The sequence below is a fragment of the Peromyscus eremicus genome, chromosome 4 (assembly GCF_949786415.1).
Source record: "Peromyscus eremicus chromosome 4, PerEre_H2_v1, whole genome shotgun sequence".
Taxonomy (NCBI): Eukaryota; Metazoa; Chordata; class Mammalia; order Rodentia; family Cricetidae; genus Peromyscus; species Peromyscus eremicus.
Genome location: NC_081419.1, coordinates 3,576,128 through 3,596,363, shown reverse-complemented (window position 1 = coordinate 3,596,363; position 20,236 = coordinate 3,576,128). Strand labels below are relative to the sequence as shown.

Genomic DNA, 20,236 nt, shown 5'->3' with positions numbered 1-20,236 from the left:
TGGAGCCAGTTCTTGCTGGAACAAGCCAAGAAAACACAGGTCGCCTCCTGCCTGTGAAGTCAGAAGATAGCACTGCTCTAGCATGGCTCTTTTGGTAGCAAGGAACAGAAACCCAAGGTCCTGCTTAAGAAAAAAGGAGGACTGGAAGAATGTAAGTCTCTGGGAACCAAGGGGAGGTACCCAGCAGAAGGTAGAAGGGCCAGAAGCAAGCTGTGGGCTTCAATCCAGTACCCACCTCACTCACTCAGTTGGCTCTGTCCTAGGCTCTACCTACACTGGAGACTCCTCTGTAGGAGTTCACCCACTCTTTGGCTCTAAAGATATTCTATGCCAATATTCCCTGATCACACCTCTGGCCCAGATCTCATGTATCTGACCATCGTGTGTGTGTGTGTGTGTGTGTGTGTGTGTGTGTGTGTGTGTGTGTATATGTGTGTGTGTGTGTGTGTATATATATATATATATATATATATATATATATATATATATATATATATATATATATATATATATATAGAGAGAGAGAGAGAGAGAGAGAGAGAGAGAGGTGTTACAAGCACTGGACAAAGGTGACATGCTGTTCTCCTCCCAACCTGAGTCCATGGCAGCCGCACCCTTGGACTACGTACAGGTTAGGAGCCTCGTCCATCCTTGGTTCTTCTTTTACCCTCAAGCCCGCATCCAATCCATCAGGAAACACTGTTGGCTCTAACTTCCAAGTCATGCTTAGAGCCAACCACATTCCCAACATCTCTTTCCAACCTGTGTTACTGTACGAGCCTAAGGGCCCAGCCCCATTGTATTTTCAATACAGTGGGATGTAGTTCATTGCCATTTGCAAGGTCCTGGGCTCTAGCTCTAGTACGGCAAAGAAAGAAAAAGATTCACTGCTTTGTTCAGTCCTGCAACACCACCCTGTCTCGTATGGCATGTGTAGAAGCCTTTGCATAGTCTTCAAAGCAAATGAGATCTTGCCACTCTGAAACCACCAAACCCGCTTCCCTGCCACCTCTTGGAAAATTTCCCTCATCCCCGTGCCTTGAATGTTGCATAGTAGAAGTCCACTTAGCCAGTTCCCTCAGCTCCTCCAAGACTGACTACACTAAGTATACCTTCTCAGTGAGGCCCTCACTGCCCTATTGAACTCTCTAACCTGCCCCTCACCCTGGGACCCCTGATGTCCAGGGCACTTACCGCCTTCTCCTACTAATGAATACTGTCATTACTGTCATTCTAGAAGTGTATGGTCTCATAGCTACTCCTGGTATGCAGCAGGTACACAATCAACATTTGCCACATAACCACAAGAAAGTACACCTTCTGAATACTACTGTCTTGACTCGAAGGCATCCCTGGGCTGCCTGGCTCCCATCCTGCAGGCCAGTCTTCAACTCAGATGTCCAATAAGGATCTCAATGCTTTTTTCAAACTCCTGACATAGAACCAAATGGTCTGGCTCATCTTCCTGAAGACATTAAATAGGTCAATGGCTAACTGCCCAGGGATGAGCCAGCAAGGGCAGAGGGTCCTCTAGGCAAAACTAAAGAAAAACAGGGCCACCTGGAGCTGATCAGTGCTGGTGTAGAGTCCCCATATCTCACAGATGGCGAGTACTGTCCTGTATTACAGCTAAGTGCCCGATGCCTACCAGCAAGCTCAGAAGGGGTTGAGAGCAAGTTCCATTAAACTAGGTCTTGGAACCCAGATCCTGACCTTGATGAGGTTTACAGGGAGGATGAAGTACAGGAACTTGACCATCCTCCCCTCTGCATCTCACATGTAAAAGACTTGCACAGACAGTCCACATTAAAACAACTATGGTAAAAAAAACAAAAAAACAAAAACAAAAAAACTTTATCCTCTCTGACAAACCATCATTCTCTAGGACTCACTGCTCAGGATGCTCTAACTGTCTCAGAGGCAGGAGGATTTCCTTTAGATCAGCTGGTGCCTCTGGCTGACTCAGGCTCCCAGGCGGCTGTGAGAGGCGGGCAGGAGCAGCAGCTAAGCTCACCCATGTGTGTTTGGCAGGAAGCCTCAGATGCCCACAGCATGATGACTCTCTCCCCAGAAGACAGTATTCAGAAGAGAAAGAAGGCAGAGGTTAGACAGGGACTAAGCTGATCCAGAGCGAAAGGGCACTCCAGCTGGATATGAAGACCAGGGACGGGGTGCAGGGCCATCATGGTGACAGTCAGCTCATCCAGATCAACGTTTGTTTGTTTCTTCTAAGGATTCAGGTCCAATAAAAAGGTTTTTACATAGCCTAGGCCAGCTTCCAACTTACAATTCTACTGCCTCTGCTCCCATGTGCATCAATCAATGTAGCTGCTTAGGTGTCTACATCTCAAAAAGAAGAACAAAGTATATGTAACAGAGACCCCACGCCTGATGATTCTGCTGTGAACTGTATGTTACAGATGGTTCCAGACACTTTCCAGGGGGACTGTGACTCCAGGATACTCCCCTTAGGTCTCAACTGAGCCCTAGATCCCAAGCAAGCAACTCAGCAAACAGCAAGCTGCAAACTGTAGCTGGGAAACTAAAGACACCGAGCAATGCAGAGCTCCTGACAGCCTGGGCAGAAAGGAAACAGCAATGGCCGTTGCCCTCAGTGGTGTCTGATAATACAATCTTGGGGAGAGTGAACAAAGGCAATTGTGTAAGGAGCCATGGTGAAAGTGCTAGATGAGGACTCCCTAACCAGTGAGTTACAACACAGAAGACAACCTGTGAAACCTAGAGATGGGGGGGTGGGGTGGGGGAGCTGCAGGTAAAGGTACTAGGCTTCAAGTTGAGGTTGATTCCCAAAAACAAACAGTGTAAGGAGAGAACTGACTCTGGCAAGCTGTTTTCCCAGCCTCCACACATGTGCTGTGACAAGACATCTCCACCTCATGCCTGCCACAAAATTAAAACTGAGGTGTATGTAATAAAACAGTTTTAAAGCACGAAGTCTGTACAGTAACTGCAATCACAGCTGGCCCCAGGAGGAGCACGCAATCACAGCTGGCCCCAGGAGGAGCACTCAATCACAGCTGGCCCCAGGAGGAGCACTCAATCACAGCTGGCCCCAGGAGGAGCACTCACAAGCACCGGCTCATGTAGTCTGCCTCCTACTCCTCAGGCGATGGATGTCAGCTGTTTCTCCAGATGCACAGAGCCAGGCTGACCAAGTAAGTGATCTCAGGGTTCCACGGCAAGTGTGCAGCGGGGACTACTTCCTGGGACTGCGAGTGACAAAGGAAGAAAGACCACCTCTCTGTCCCAGCATCAGCTGTCTCAGAGCAGGGCAGGCCAGAGTGAAGCTCCCTCAGGACCCAGCCTCCTCAGGGAAGGCTCAACTTCCCTCCAAGGAGGGAGGGCAAAGCTCTTTGGCTCCCCACACAGGCTAGATTAAAGGGTCCTGCATCACAACCAAACTTACTGATAGTCTTCCTTTGCCCAAAGAGAGTATTTAACATGTTTGCAGGGAGGTAGGTTTCTGCTCTCCAATCAAATGTCATCTCCTCAGACTGCAGAGCCAGCCCTACCCAGCCATCTCCCCAGCTGCTTTCCTAATGGGATGAGTTGCTGCTCTAAGTGGTGGGGTGGGGCACCCGCTGGGCACAGAGGAGACTGAAGGGCTATGAGAGGCAGAAGTCAGGGGACAGGCACTGCACAGCTGCTGTAAGAGAACAGCCCTGGGCTGAAGTGTGGACACTGCAGCCCTCACACTCACCGAGTGGCCTATGACACAGCTCCATTAGCACATTCTTCTGGAGCTCAGGAAGCTGAAGGCTAATGACTTAGAGGGATGGAGCCAAAGTTCCTGGATGCCACTGCATACATCCCTACCTTCTGGATTCGGCCCTTGGGAAGGCAGAAGCCCAGGGTGCTGAGCACAAAGGGGTCAATTACACAAGTTTTAGAAGAGGAGGGCCTGAGCAGAGAAGGTTAATCCCAGACTACTGGCAAAGTGGCCCAGTGTGAGGGCCAGAAAGAAAGGATGTAAGGATGAGACAGGATAACAGCGGGCAAGGAAGCTGGAGAAGGCTGTGTGTGGCGACCTAGGAGACTCGGCTGACAAAGGAAAAGTGAAGGAATAGCTGAGAGCAGAAATGGCAATAATTAAACACGCCACAGTGACCCTGATGGGATTCTAATAAATGCAGCTGTCCGGTCATTTGCAGTTTAACGGGGCAGGCCACAGCAAGACAATCCCCATCCAGATCAATGCCCTTGATGAGACAACTAACAAACCATTGTTCATCTTCTCTAAAGGAGAGAGACAGACATCATGGAAGGTGAAATAGGGAAGGAACGGATTCAGACACTAGAGACCAGGTGTGGGCCCTGACTCTGCCACCCACCAGCCTGGAATCTTAAACTTGGAGACCATGTGCTTACTCGAGACCTGGGCTAATACTGTGACCAGTATGTCTACTACTGAGAGATCCAGTAAAGCTCAAATGCAACAGCACAGTGCCCAGGGAACAGTGGCACAGTGTGTGCAGAAGTGACCCCAAGCCTTCCCATCCTTGCACCCACACATCTTGGCAAGGTAATTTTACAATCTCCTATCAGGAGCCAGAAGTTGCTCCCCTCCCTCTGCCTCGACTCCCTGGGGGGTTTGCCACTGTAGGTGACTGGCAGCTGTCTGCAGATACTTGAGGGACAGAAGCCAGCAGAGCAGCCTAAACTTCCAGCTGCAGAAACACAGACTAGATACTAGTTATAGTTCAGCCCAGTAAGTGAAAGGCGACTGCCAGCAAGAGCTGCCTTCGGGACCAGTTGAGTGTGGCGAAGCTACGGTTAGCAACTCCTACATACAGCGATTCTCTTCTTCACCACCTGCCCCTCCTTTTCTACCGTAGATCTCAGTCACACTCTCATCCCACTCTTCAGGAGAATTTCCCTTGGACCACCCGCCCCTCAATGACTGCTATCTCACGTCTTCGCTCTGTGCAGCAAAGCTGGAAAAACTGTGCATGTTTCTAGTGGCCACCTCCTTGCTGTGACTCCCTTCACTCTTCTATCTTCAAATTCCACTGGAGCCACTTGGCAAGACCCCAGGGACTGCCAAGGTGCCAGGTCCTGTAGTCAGGTCTCAGTCCTCAGGCACTAGGACCCAACACAGCATTACCTGGCACCTCAGTACCCTCTCTCCACAGCAGCACTTTCCACACCAGGCTTCCAGGGTACCCTACCTGCCTCCTACTTTGCTCCTTGTTTCCAAGGAGGCCTTTCTACCTGGTGTCTCCCACCCTTTCTAATGCTGGATGCTCTGGAGCTCTTGTCTAGGCCTCCACCTCCAATTTAATTCTCAGATAAGCTTGCCCACCTTTATGATGATAACTTTCAAAAAGTAACTCTTTTCTGAATCCTGTGTTCTTGATTTTTGACTGTGTATGTGTGTGCGAGTACATGTGTGTATGTGTGCTACGTGGCACATGTGCATATATGGGAATGCTAGCAGAGGCCAGAGGAATCACTCTGTCTTGCTCTCTTGAGGCAGGGACTCTCACTGAACCTGGAGCTACAGTGACAGCCAGCAAGCCCCAGTGATAATCATGCCACTGGTCCCCACAATGCTGGGATAATTGGTGTGAGCACACCCACACCTGGTTTTTTAAATGGGTGCTTGGGATTTGAACTCAGGTCCTTACGTTTACACAGCAAGCATTTTTAGTCACTTGGCTTCTTAGCCGTAAACGCCACATTCTTTTGTTTGTTTTTCAAGACAAGGTTTCTCTGTATATCCCTACCTGTCCTGGAACTCACACTGTAGACTAGGCTGGCCTCGAACTCCCAATTGCTGGGATTCACCGAGTGCCTTCCCCACATTCTTATATTCAACTGCCTAAGGGCTACTTCCTAGATTTCTTCCAAACATCCCAAACTCAGCTCAGCTTTCACTAGTCCCATAGTCTGTCCCACTGGCCTCTTCAAGCTATCTGCAGCAGCAGCTCTGCAGATATGCAGGCCAGAAGCTCTGCAGTTATCCTGGCTGCCTCCCTCTTCCAAATCCCAGCCCAAACTTTCCCTATCCCAAAAGGTTTCCCCGCAACATTTCTGCAGTTGTGTCCATGGCCTCGTATGCTCATATGCCGTCACTCTCCAGACTAGCTTGTCCCAGGATGCTCCTGGGCTCCCATTTCAAAGTTCTCAGGCTTCACCTTCTAGAGCATTCTAGCGTGGATATCCACAACACTTGGGCATCCACCTTCTCCTTCCTATGTAGCACTAAGACTCTCAAGCACTGGACACCCTCGGCCCCTCTGTGCCACGTACAGGACACATGCCTGCTATCCAAGACACTACCTCTCACTGGTTTGTGTACAGACTTGTAGACTCCAGGGGGCAGCACTGATTTGTGTTTGTTAGTCATTCCTGAGCCTAGAACAGTGTCTGTGGCACACATTCAATGGATACCCTTCAATCTGCAATGCGAATAATGAAATTGACTTTTTTCTCCCACTGGAAACATTTTACTTTGGCTAGAGCTCACTTGCCAGGGAGGATGATTCCACTATACTTAGTGCCACAGCCTATTCAATGGCAAAGGGAACACTAAAGGCTCCTCTCCTGACAATAAAAGTTTGGGTGTGTGGGGCCAGCTGGACAGCAGAAGGCACAGCAGACCCATTCCAACCACAATGGTGAGCACTCTATGTGATACCCAGTTCCCCTCCAGTCTGGATATGTCTTCTACACCCTGTGTGGGTAAGGGACAACATGTTGCTGACCTCCCAGAGGAGCAATGACCACAGAAAACATCCAGACCAAGACTCTGGAGGTCAGGGGTTAGTAAACTGCCTATCATCCAGAATTCCAGCAGCCATCTTTTGTGCAGGCTCCTTGTTTATAGCCTGCAACCAAGGAATGGTTTTCATATTTTAAATGTTTATGTAAACACCTACATAATAGTCTTGACTTTGTTTCTTCTAAAATACCACTTGGTCCTTTATGTTTACAGACCCTTAACACAAATGAACTACAAGACAAACTTCTCAGCTTTAGTCTGTAGTCTTACAAGGTTCCCACAGGAGTCTTACAAGCAATCCTTGGAAAGTAACTGGAGATGCTGGGTGGCTGCTGGCCACTGCTATCACAGTAGATAAGGACAACAGCCTCTACACAGCTGGAAAAGAAGTCTAGAAACCTGGAAATGAATTTTATGCACGTTCCCAGGGTGAAGCACATTCTACAGCCAGCGGTTCAGGACAGACATTGTTCTAAATTTGGAGCTATCTGATGACAGAGCCGAGTTTCCTTCCCTTTTCTTACCCACACCCAAAACAACACCCCACACTTCTCATGAGAAAAATCCCTTCCCACTTACAGTTTCCATTCCCCATAGCTGATCCCTACTGAATAAAAAATCAGTTTATGGAAGGTTCCAGTTAGACGCCAACTGTGTACAAACGGAAGCCACTGTGCGTGTCAATCTTTTGGTATCACACTTGGCACACAGGAAGCCACTGGCATTGCCTAATACCACATCCCAGCAGCTACTGGTCACGGCTATACATACTACCGTGCTGTATTACAGATGGTACATGTGACACATGCTATCTACTGTATTTTACAGACATTACACTCTACATGTAAAATGTTTTCCATACTACAGAATATTTACAATGTACCATGAAACTAGGAAATAAGCTGTACAATGTGCTGTTTCCTGGCAGTACTGCATACACTGTCCATCCCTGTTCCGGCACTGGTGACAGAAGAGACAAGCTGCAGGATTTCACACCCCACCTTGATCCCTCCACTGTTAAAATTAGGTAACCCTTTTAGAAAATCTTTACCCTTATAGCCTAAGACGTGTGATTTCAAAAGGATGCCACGTAACCTGCTTTTAAAGCTTTTCCTTCCGTCCTGAACCTTCTTGAATTGTATCACACATGGCTTTGACCCTCATTTAGACCCCTCCTCATCCATCACATTTATTCACATTCTGAGGTACTACATGTGTTGGTCCCAACTGCTCTCAAGCAAGCTAATTAAGAGCACCACAGCCATTTATTGTGGCTATATTTATTATAGACCAGGTCTCAATACGTAGCCCAGGTTGGCCTTCAACTCAAGATCCTCTGGTCTCAACTTTCTGTATGGGATTACTGATGTATACAACCACACCTTGTTCTATTTTAGTGGCGGCAGAGCTGGTGCCTCATCACTTATGAGCAGTTGGGAAAAAAGGACAAGCTGGGTTGCTTGCCTCGAAGCCCAGCAGTCAGTCCGACACTAACAATGCAAGGACTCCTTGGCTCATTCTACATGTCCCACGAGAGAATAATTTTTAATAATCAGTAATCTCTGGGAGACAGAAGACAAAAAGTATTGACAACAAATGGGCATCCTTAAACAAAGTCTCGTTCCTCTTTCACTGAAACTTGCCACTTAAATGCAACCAAGGAAAGCCCAAAGCAAAGGACTGTGGGGATGAGAAGGTTGTAACAAACAGCTTCTTCACATGCTGGTGGCCCTGGCTACCCTTTCCTCAGATAATGCATCACTGCGGCACTCCAAGTGCAGCTCAAGTTTCCTAAGAAAATCTCAAAACAGACAGGACACTGGATGCTAATGTGCTTGAGGTCAACTGGGGAATGCACGTCTCACTTGTGAGATGTTGACAGACACCTCCCCTTTGAGAAAACAATATGGTGAGATCCTTAAAGTTATTCTATGCTCCCATCTTGGGAATGTGATGCTGGGAATTTGTCCTAAGGAAACTTATCCACAGCTCTGGTCCTGGGGCTCCCAGTGTTGCCCCCACCTGCGGCAGCCCAAAACGGCAGTCTGAGCATCAACAGCAGATGGTTAACTTACAACTGTGCGCAACATCAACATGAGGGCATGCCACTGCCACTGCAGGAGCTATGGGGCCACACAGAAGCCTGACATCAAAGGGGAAATCACACACACACACACACACACACACACACACACACACACACACGTGCTTGTGACGATAACAAACCATGGGTGTGTGTATGTGCAGGGCTCTGGAAAACAGCAGCAGCAGCTACGGCTTCTGTCTTCTTTCAAGGTTTTAGGTCCTGTAGGAACTCAGCATGTGTTTTCTTCTGTATTTTACCACTGTTTTCCTTAATGTAGTATCATGGCAGAGGATGCAGCTCAGGGCAGCGTGCTTACATACCACGCACAAGGCCCTGTGTTCCATCACCAGCACCAGGAGATGGGAGGGATAACAAATAACGTAAGATTATTTCATCTAAAGCAAAACGTACGTTCTCTGTATTTGACTACCAAATAACTGGAAAATGAGAGAATTCAACCCTGGCACCCTAGCTTGAAGGCATACTCTTAACCACTGTATAACTGGAAAACAAAACAAAACAAAACAAAAACAGTAGCCAGTAAGGGGAAACTGAGTCTCCTGGGAGTACTACAGGAGTAATACTCTGGGAGTTTGCACCATAAACAATGGTGACCAGGGCACACGGACACTGGTAACCCCAAAGAGTCCTTTAAGAGTGTCACCATATTCTCCCTTGAGAGGAGGGCACTAGTAGAGAATTATCTAAACTCACGTAGCTGATGGCTCTGGGAGAGAGAGAGTCGACTTAAGGTCTATGCCCATGGACCCAGTAAATGCAGGGTTCTTTCCAGTGAGCAATGTATAGCAGCAAGCATTCCCAGCAAGCAGTATGCATTTGTTAAAGCTACTGCAGAGTAAAGGCCTCATCACTCATCTCCCTTAGACACCAGGAAGCAGGCCTGCAAATGTGAAGCTGGGTCAGTGGTCAGAGTGAGTCTCTGGTCCTTGTGGCTCTGGGTAGACATTTATGACTCAGCACATGGACATCCAGCTGCACCAGATGCCTCTCCACTGTGCATGCAGGTCTAAACACCTCTGCTGGCTACAATCCAAACCTCTAAATCCACCCCTGCTTCGCTGAGGTAAAGCCTCACCCCCTCAAACTCCCCCACCTACCCTCTGCCTGCCGGGTTCTTTCCCGGCACAGCAGGCCCCACTTAGTTATCAGCCTATGAGCAGAAGCTTTTCAGAGTCAGCCCTTCCTCAGAGGGCGTTAATTTCCCTGGCTACCACCCACACTGTATGCAAACACATCACTAGGATCTCCATTCACCAGCCTGGTGGTACTGGCTGCTGGGATTTTAGGGAGGGCGTGGGGTGGAGATGCTCAGTGTTTAGGAGCACTGGCTGTTTTTCCATAGGACCTAGGTTCAGTCCCCAGCACCCACATGGCAACGTACAATCTGTTTCAAGGAGATAATAACTAACCTGCAATTGCTGTGTATCTGCCCGAGTGAGATTTCCTAGGGCCAATATGAGAAAGGAAGGAAGAGTCTGGAGGGCAGCGGAGAGTTGGGACACTCACACCATCATACAACTTCAATTTTCCAACTTCCCCAGCCCACGGCGTGGAGACAGACTGATGGGAGGGGCACACAGGCTCTTTGAAGACAGCCTTCGGAGCCAGGTGGTGGGGCAGAAGCGGAGGATCTCTGTGAGTTCGAGGCCAGCCTATAATAGTGAGTTCCAAGACAGCCTGGGCTGTTACACAGAGACCCTTATCTTGAAAAATCAAACAAATAAATAAATGAATAAAAATAAAATAGCCTTCAGAATGCAACAAGGCTCGGCCCTCCACGTCCTCCCTGGCTCTGGCAGCGTTTACTCAGAGTACCAGCCACCACAGGGCAACAAGCTGGGGAGAGTGACAGAAGCTTCTTGGGCTGTCCCAGCAGCAGCAAATGTGGACACTGCACTTTCCATTCATCCATCCATTCCCTGGTGTGTCAGAGACCCCAACTGTGTGGCTTGCCAGGAGCCACCACGCATCCACCAGGAAGGAAGGACCTCACCACCTCACTGAAAGAAGACTGGAAAAGGCGCAGAGGTGAGGGCCAGAGAGACTCCGAGAAGGCAAACATGGCCCCAGGTGTACCCTAGATAAAGCAATCAGTCCACCCAAGAAAGTGGTGAGCTGGAAAGCACAGATCACAGGGGCTTGCTTGCTAGGAGTGAACTATCAACCATGGCTCTACAGCTGTTCAAAAGCCAACCAAACCTCAGACCTTTCTGTACTTTCATATGTAAATCCAGTTATTTCCAATGAAAAACTATACAAGTTAAGCTAAGTGAGTGGGTGCTTGCTTTTATTTTACACATATAAAAACACACCGAAGAGAGCTGGGGGTGTAGCTCAGTGGTAAAGCACCTGCCTAGCGTGGGTGAGGCCCCGGGCCGCAATGCAGGTACTGCTTATAACGATTATACTACGGACCCATCACCTGGCTCCTGGCGTTTGTTAAGATTTCCCTTATTTTGCTCATCTGAAGTCCTCACTTTCAAATGCATCATTCCGCTGCATTGTGTCAGGGTAATTACAGTAAGCACGGCTCTTTAAATACTCCAGCTTGACTATCCAAAACCAAGAGTGTTCTCCTACACTGCTCAGTCCCAAGGAAAGCAAGGACAGGAGCTGAGGGTACAGCTCAGGGCTGCTTAGCAAATTCCAAGTGCTGGATTCAATGCCAAGCACCCAAGAAAGATGATTCCCAGCACAAGCCCCTAGCCACTTCCTATTCCGCCTTGTTAAACTGGAATCCAGTGGGGGTATTCTTCAAAAAAACAGCAGACAAGAGAATGAGGAGGGAGGTTCAGAAAGGCTAGAACATCCCACCTATTTTCCCTTCTAAGTGAAAAACTTTCAATGATTCGGTTCCAACAGTTACTGTTAACATTCGCAGGCATTTCTTTCCAGCTGCTTCTTCATTCACTCACACACACACACACACACACACACACACACACACACACACACACACACAGCCATAGTCACAAGGCAACTGCCAACCACAAATCAAGCATGACTGCAGCTGTTAGGCAGGACCCGGAAAGACGGCTAGGGTGGCGCACACCTGTAATCCCAGCACTGGGGAGGCTGAAACAGGACTCCTAATTTGAAGCCAGCCTGATGAGACAACAAACTCGGGACCAGTACAGGCTGAATACCGAGACCTTGTCCCCAAGTCCTGCAGGTACCACCTCTGGCACACCGGCCAGCTGCTAGCCTGATGGGTCAGCACTACTGACACAGTGCCATGGACCCCATTCTTCCTCCCCTCAGAGCTGACACAGCGGCCTGAGGGTCAGGGTCAGCGTTGAGAGGTTGCTGCCTCTTCCGGTGTGAAAAATAGATGAACAGGACGGGTATATACTTATCTTTGGGAGATGAAACATGCTTAGAAGTTTTAACAACGTTCTTTACACCCAAATTATCACAAAATAATCCTGAATAGCAAAACTCTTGACTTGGATTAGGTCTTAAAAATTGAACGATGTCAACACAGAAGCTCCTGAGCTGAACCACCCACTAGCTACACTGGCCATTATAAGGTAATGTGTGTTTCAGCCCTTAGAAAGGCCACAAAATGAGTTGGCTCTGATCTGGAAGGTGGCTCCCACGCTGATTCAGCTGGGCCAGGGTCTCAGACAAGACCACCCTCTTGCTTCCAACAAAACGGGGGCAGAGCTTTCTTACCTTGTTTCCAAGGGCACAGATGGCTTTGTCTCAGGGGCTTCTGTTTTTCAACAGCATTGCCCATCCCTAAAGCCAGCCGATCACAGCACCTTTCCCAGCCCAGGCGTCTTCACTGAATGACGAGGAAGAACCAAATCACTGGCTGAAAGGGGATTCATCTCTGGGATAACACAAATGACCTAGCAGCCCCAGGCAGAGCCCCAGGAGGGCTGACACACCCTCTGGAAAAAGCAGGAACTCTGTCACTCTAAAAGGTCTCAGGCTCCCGCCTTTCAAATTCTTTGGTGGTACTGGAGGAAACCAGAAGCAAGGGTGTTACCGCCCTACCGGTGGGTCGCAGTAATCAACTATATTAAGCAGCTCTTTCCTCAGGCCTCCTCTGACAGCATTACTCACTAGCACAGCAGCAGCCTGGAGCATGGGCTGCACTCCCACTGCTGCCGCTGCTTTCCCAGGGGAAGAAGTCGAAATTGGTGATCCAGAAGCTGAAAGTCACAATGGGCCATTCTAGGGCGTGCAGTGAGTAACCTCGCACAGACCCCCATGTCACACCTATTTAAGGTCTGTCTCGTTCTCAGCCCCATGACATGGTCAGGGGGAACAGGCTGGTCTCATGAACAGTGTGGCTCCAAGGGAAAAACAAAACACTCAGATGCAAGTGATGTCTTCATTCACAAAGGCAACAAAATGCCAAGGCAGCCTTTCAGCTCTATTTGAAAGAACAATTTTCTGGAGAAACTGTCCTGCCACCTGGTTTTTGGGAAGAAAACAAGGGCATGAAGTCCCGGGAAAAGGAAGAAAAAACAGAGTGAGTGTCAAGTCTAATTTAGTTCAACCCCTACAGGAGGGGTTAGAAATGCTGCTAGGAGGTGTCAGGGTCAGAACTTCAAACTCAACGCTGCCACTGGTGTTACCTATAAACCCAGCAGCCTCAGTTTTCCTATCTGCTAAGTGGACACATCACCAGTCCACCTCTATTGTCCTTTGGACTAGACCTACTTAGGAAAGCTTGGGACATGTTCTTCACGATCAGTCTCCTGACCTCAGACTCTAAAGCTTTGGCAGGTCAGATGGGAGAGCCCTGGTTCCAGGTCAGCCAGTGGCACACAGCAGACACGTTCTGTGAAGCTGGGTGGCATGGCATGGCAGCAAACCAAAGTAGCCTGAAGACAACACCCAAAAGCAGACCCTTGGAACCACAGAAAAGCTTAGTGCTCTTTTCAACCCTGGTGCTGCTCCAGCCAGCCCTGAAGAAGGGCTTCGCAAAATGAGGCAGGACAGGAAGGGCCTCTACATCTCTACGAGATCTTCAGGTGCTGTGTTTTCCTCCATCAGTACAGAACGCATTTCAGAAAATCACAAAACCATACCCAGTTCATCTTTCCAAGGTTGATGCAGGAATGGGCAGAAGCAGGAGGGTTCCATTTCCCTCACTGCACACTGAGCCCCCCCCCCCCGCCCCCCGCCAGGTCACAGGGCCCCCACACACTGGCCAAGCCAACAGCAGGAACCACATTCCTGCGCAGCCCAGCAAAGCTGCTAGTTAGTCAAGACTGACTTAAACCCAGCTTGAGTCCTGCTAACCACACCGGCCTCTTTGATGAGCTGCAGTAACTTCATCTGTCTCTTTCTCATTAAACACTTGAACACCTTTCTTTCCTCAGGGAGGTTTCAGCTACAAATATGCTACCCAATCTTGTTCTTCCACACTATGTGCAGTTTAATATATGTCCCAAACTAACATATTAAAGAGGCTCTGGTTAGAACCTGCATTTTAATATCTTTCACTTAGAGAAAGTTTTCTTTTATCAACATTTGGCAAATACCTTATGCCTGTCAGAAGCTGTGCTTGGCAATGCTGACGTGTGGACAGGTGTGGATAGGTGAAGGAGTGAACAGTGAGAAGTCCCACCTGATCCCCCACATTGGAACGGGTCAGCCACACCGAGACCACCCTGACCCGTGCAGGGCCTGTGCCCTGGTGTGTCATCCACATCATCACTGCCCCTCCTGCTCTAGAAAGCCGCTGATGCAGGCATCCGATTATGACGGATCCACACAGTGCATCGGCTCAAGGCTGGTGAGATGCTTCAGTAGGTGAAAGTACTTGCCCCAAAAGCCTGATGACCTGAGTTTGGTCCCGTAGAAATCCAAGGTGGAAGGAGAGGACTGACTGCTGAAAGTTGTCCTTTGGCTGTCCCGCATGCACCATGGCATGTGCACGCTCACACTCACACATATATAGAAATACAATAACAACAGCAGCAGCAGCAGCAAATGTGTCTAGAGCTGAGCTCAGGTTGTGCCCTGTTAGTTCTGAGCTGTCACTCTGGTGGCAGGTTTCCACGAGCAAATGAACCCAAGATCCCAACAGCATCCCTCCAGACGACAAACACGACTCTCTCAGGAGCAGTTTTTCCTGAGGACTTGGTGACTCAGACGCTTCTGAGGCAGCCCTGGTTCCAAATGTTCAGACCTGTGCTGCTCCAGTGGGGTGGGGGAGATGAGCTCAAGAGTCCATTTTTAAAGATTCCCTCTGAATTGCCAAGTCAGAGAAAGTGTCCCCAGAAACATCCCAAAAGGTAAATATGCTTGTCAGTCAAGATCGGCAGGCACTTCCCATGCAGGGAGCTGACAGGAGACGCTCACAGACAGGACGAATCAAAACCCGAAGGACAGCCGGACATGGTGGCTCCAGCCTGTGATCTCAGCACTTGACAGGCTGAAGGAGGAGGATCCCAGCAGTTCTAGGCCAGCCTAGGCTATATACTGTGAGTTTCAGGCCTCTGGGGCTAGTGCAAGAGAAACCCTGTCTCAAAAAGCAAAGCAAACAAAAGCCAGTGCCACCAGAGTGGATGGCTCTATTCCTAGCCAGCAAGGCCATGCTTCCTCATGTCCCACAAACACCAGAAGGCACTGGGAGTACGTGCTGACCCCAGCCAGACAACCTAGCCTCGGGCCATCACAGTCACTGAATGAGGACAGCGCTGCAAACTTCCAAAGACTCAGAAGCAGACTCCAGGTGCGGGATGGGGGCTGGAGGCTGGGGGCTGGTGAGGCACTCAGCTCCTGAGAAGTCCTCACCCATCCCCCAATCGTCATCCTTGCCTAGGAAAACTTTCCTCCTGACCAAGAGGAAGGAGGTCCGTGGCAGAAACAGGCTTTGGAGGACAGCTGGCCTGGTTTAAAGGTCTGAGTGTACTTCTGGGCTAGTGAACTGTGACACAGAAAGGACTGTTCTAAGCCTTATTTTCTCATGTATGTAAGCTGTATGCTATCAAGGCACGCAGCCACCCTGGAAAGGCAGCTCTAAAGGCTAAGGAAGAAGTTACAAAGTGCTGGCACACAGCAGACCCTCACTAAAGAACAGCTACTGTTGCAGGGTTCACTGTAAGTCTCTACAAACTACAAGCCTGGACTACAACTGCAAGAAAATGATTTACCCTCCCCAAAGCTGGCCTTGGAGCACAGATTGGCTGCTGCACTGCTAAATAACTCACTTCCCTCACACAATTAAACTAATACTTCACTTGCAAATACTTGAGCTATGGGAATGATATTTTGATCGTGGGAAGCAACATAAACCAGAAATGTAACACTGTGGCCCAAAGTTTGAAACATTTTAGGGAGAGTTCTCCCTCAGCTCCCCTCCTGAACTGCTGGATGCAGAAGAAATCTAAGTCAGGGTTGTGCAGGGCACTGCTCACCACCAGAATGCTGAGTAAAACGGCTCAGAAAGGAAAGGCCCTGCAGGAGGTGCCAGCGTGGGTACCCCAACAGGGCCAAAGAAACAGCCCGGGGCTCTTGGGTGGTGCCGGGAGCTGACACCCAGCTTTGTGTGTGCGCGCCTGTCGGGAGGAAAGTCTGATGTTGGTCATTTCCCTCCTGGAGAAAAATACAACAATACGAGGAAGCACGGAGCCTGGTGGGAATGTTCCATGGGGGGCGGGGAACCTGGTTCTGCACATGCTCAAAAGGCTGAGCAGAGGAGAGGTCAGGTGTCAAGGGCATGAGGCAGAGCTCATGGGCCCAATTTTGGGGTCATCTGCTGACATCCCTGCATAGCAGGAGAGGATCGCAGGAGGCAAAGGCCCTTAAGCGGAGTGTGTCACTCCTGAGATACATGCACACTCACCGGCCAGCTTCAGAATGAAGCTCAAGCATCAGATGACATGCACACAGGTCATTTGATTGCCATGATGAGGGCATGCTGGGGAAGTACACCACCTAATTCAATTGCAGGTCAAGGAAGGAAGGAGGATGAGAATTAAAGGATGACAGATAGTTCCATGTCACTGAAGGTACACGAAGGAGGTAGTGAGCTCTGGATAAGTAAAGGGAGGGTTCTTTCCCTAAAGTGTTAAACCATATGCATGCATTTTTCTGGAAAGAGAAGTTCATGGTTTTACCACCTCAAAATCCTAAAACTTCTAAAAATCCAAGAATCACCAAGTCTGTCCTAATCATTATAATGAAATGGGGAAATTGAGTGTCTTAGTTATGTTTCTATTGCTGTGATAAAACACCATGACCAAAGTGACTTATAAAAGAAAGCATTTAACTTAGAGGTTCAGGGTTCCAGAAAATCAGAGTCCACGGCCATCGTGTCGGGAACAGGGCAACAAGCAGGCTGGCATGGCACTGGAGCAGCAGCTGAAAGCTGATATCCTGACCCACAGAGGCAGAGAGAGAGAGAGAGAGAGAGAGAGAGAGAGAGAGAGAGAGAGAGAGAGAGAGAGAGAGAGAGAGAGAGAGAGAGAGGGCTGCTAACGGAAATGGTGTGGGCTTTTGATACCATGACACCCCTTCCCCTCATGACGCATGTCCTCCAAAAAGCCACATCTCCTGATCCTTCTCAAACAGTTCCCAGGACGGAGAGAGCTGCCTGTGGATGAGTCTCAGGGGAGCACGGCTCCACATCTGGCCCAGGCAGTTTCTGCACAGCACCTGCCCGCTACTCAGTCCCGAGAGCTGGAGGTGCCCCAAGGAGGCAGTTAATGTTGCTTCCTGGTAGACCCAGCATGGAGCTACACACTGCCATGACCTGTAGCTCACCTGTTGCACAGGTCTCAAAATCAGCTCCTTGCCTCTCAGATTCCTTGAGATGGCTGGTCTTCAGGGACCTCTTAGCAATGTAGACTATAAATGGGGACCATGCAGAAACTACTGTGGCTGCAACAGACATCTAGCCTCCCTGAAACTGCTCCTCTGCCAGGCCCTACGTCTAGCTCTGAGGTCAGGAAGGAGAACAAAGCCTACCTGGATTCCTCAGTTCTGCCTAGAATTGGAAGGAAGGCTGTTTGGTTTTGGGGTTTGCTTGTTTGTAAACAGGATCTCATGTAGCCCAGGCAGGCATTGAACTTCTGCTCCCACATCCCAAGTTCCAGGGTTACAGATATGGTCCACTACAACTGGTTTTGGAAAGAAGTTTTAAAACTGAACAGGAATAATCTGTCACATTTTGATGACATTAAATTAATGGGGGGGGCACTAAGCACACACAGAATCCTCACACCCCCACTGCTTTCTGGAACACCAGGAAGAAGTCTTGACTGCTGATATTCAGAGGCCTTTGAAGCTTGGCCCCACACCCCCTACCTTCCTCTGCCACTCTCCCTCATGCCTAATGTACTAGCCAGGGAAGTGCTCACTTCTCACCTCTGCAGCTGACTCTCAATGGCATCTTTAAGGAGTCCCATAATCTGTCCCATCGAGGGGCATTGCTGCTCTGAGAGAGGCTGGACACCTCTTCTACCACCTCTGAAGTTTAGCTTCTGGCTTCTGCCGTGAACCCCTAAACTTCCCAAGTCAGGGGAGCATCAATGGCAAAGGCTGAGTGGCTGGAGAAGGCAAGCCATGAGGCTGGTGTGAGCTAAGGGTGAAAACAGGGTCAGGTGGCTGTGGACACACAAGATGGGTCCAATCTACCCTCTAGCATGAATGATAAATGACACTTCTGAGACAAGAAACCAAGTTGCCAGCTACAAGGGAACTGTAGAGACTGGCAGCCTCATGGACTATCCAGGATAGTCAGATAGCAAGGATGACTCAGACTTCTGAGCCTGAGCCAGGGGGGTCCAAGATGCAATGGGCCCAGGACTGGCAGCACTGTAGTCCCAGAACTCAGGAAGCTAAGGCAGGAGAATCCCAAGTTTAGGACCAGCTTAGACTATGATGGGAAACTTGAAAGGAGGCACACAAAGTCTGGACACATCTGCTATGTTCTTGAGGATGTATGGTATGCACCTCAAATTCACAGTCAAGTTGTATTCCCAAGGAGTGGTTCATGAGGAGATGATTGGTTGGCGAGGACACAGCCCACATGTGTGGGCACAGAGAGACTCCTGACCCTTCCATGTGAGGACACAGCAAGAAGGCACCATCCTTGCATACCCAATCTGCCAGAGCTTTGGTCTTGAACTTCCCAGCTCTAGGTCTGTGAGGGATGGATGTTTATAAGCTACACCCTGTTTAAGTTATTTCATCTTAGCAGCCCAAGCAGGCTAGGTCCACATCCATGGAGAGATGCTCAGCAGGAAGCTGATACCTAGCCATAAACCAGTAAAAAAGAGGGGCTGGAAATAGAGATTTGGGAACAGGCTCTGCGTAGAGCCGTGGTTCTAGTTCTCAACCTTCCTAATGCTGCGACCCTTTAATACGGTTCCTCATAGTTTGGAACTCTGTGGAACAGTGACCCCAACCATAAAGCTTTTTTGTTGCTACTTCATAATTGTAATTTTGGTACTGTTACAAATCGCATTGTAATTTATATTTAGAGACAGATGTTTGCTAAAGGGGTCACAACCTACAGGTTGAAAACCACTAGTCGAGAGGGATTGGACTGCCCAGGAAGTGATCAGAAGTCTCATCCCAGGACATTCCAAACTGGAGAGTTCAAGAGGGTGAAGACCCTGTACCAGAGGGCTGGAAGGAAGCCGCCTTCTGGGGAGCATCTAGACAGGAAGAAGCTTGTCAGTATTCACCACCAAACTGGGAGAGGGCTGCTGTGCTGTGTGGCTTCCAACACGATTGAAACTTTGAGTTCAAACTAGATGCTTAGTTTTTAAATGTCTTGTTTATCATGATGACTCATACATCATTCTAATTAATTAGCTAATATCCCAAGACACACTCTGCATTAACTGGAAGACCCATCAGTTTTTTCACGGCGGCTAAACTGCTGGCCACCTTCTTGTCAGAGCTAATTAGACGGCTGCTGCGTTCTCCCTCTGGTCTACTGAGGAGAGCAGGCCTTGCTCACCCTGCTCTCTCTCAGAAGCATCTTCAGATTGTAGTGGTTCTGGGAGAATGTTTTAAGCTACTTCTCCACATTAGCAGGGTTTATTTCAGTGCCAAGCAGGGGCTTCCACTTAGCTCCCCCATGTGCCAGCAGGACCAGTTGACAGAACCGTCAGGGCTGTAGTTTGTCACCCTTTCCTAATGTGTTCCCATGTCATGCTATTGGAGAGGGGCACACTCTGTAGCCACTGCTCCCATGCAGAGGAATGGGAAGGGCATTGGGGATCTGATCTAAGCAGAGAAACTGCCCTTAGAGCAGCAGAATAACAACACAGACACACACTTGTATCCTCCCCATAATGTTTCCACGAGGGAGAGCAGTATTGTTATTTGGATGACAAACTGAAGCCCTAATGATTCAGCCAACCTGATTTCAATCTCCACATGATGGAAGGAAAGGACTGACCCCT

At 49.1% G+C, this 20,236-nt stretch overlaps 1 protein-coding gene across 3 annotated transcripts in view; it reads right to left on the bottom strand.

Moving 5' to 3' along the window:
* The window catches only part of Rapgef1 (Rap guanine nucleotide exchange factor 1), a 123,333-nt gene that overhangs the window by 87,208 nt on the left and 15,889 nt on the right, over positions 1-20,236 (bottom strand). Inside the window, exon 1 of one of the 3 annotated variants that reach the window (XM_059259933.1) lies at positions 12,528-12,676. The exons of the other annotated variants lie outside the window; for them this stretch is intronic. Within the exon in view, the coding sequence (XP_059115916.1) occupies positions 12,528-12,591 (64 nt within the window). The 5' untranslated portion in view covers positions 12,592-12,676. Of the gene's footprint in view, positions 1-12,527; positions 12,677-20,236 lie in introns of those variants that run through there. 3 annotated transcript variants of the gene reach the window in all.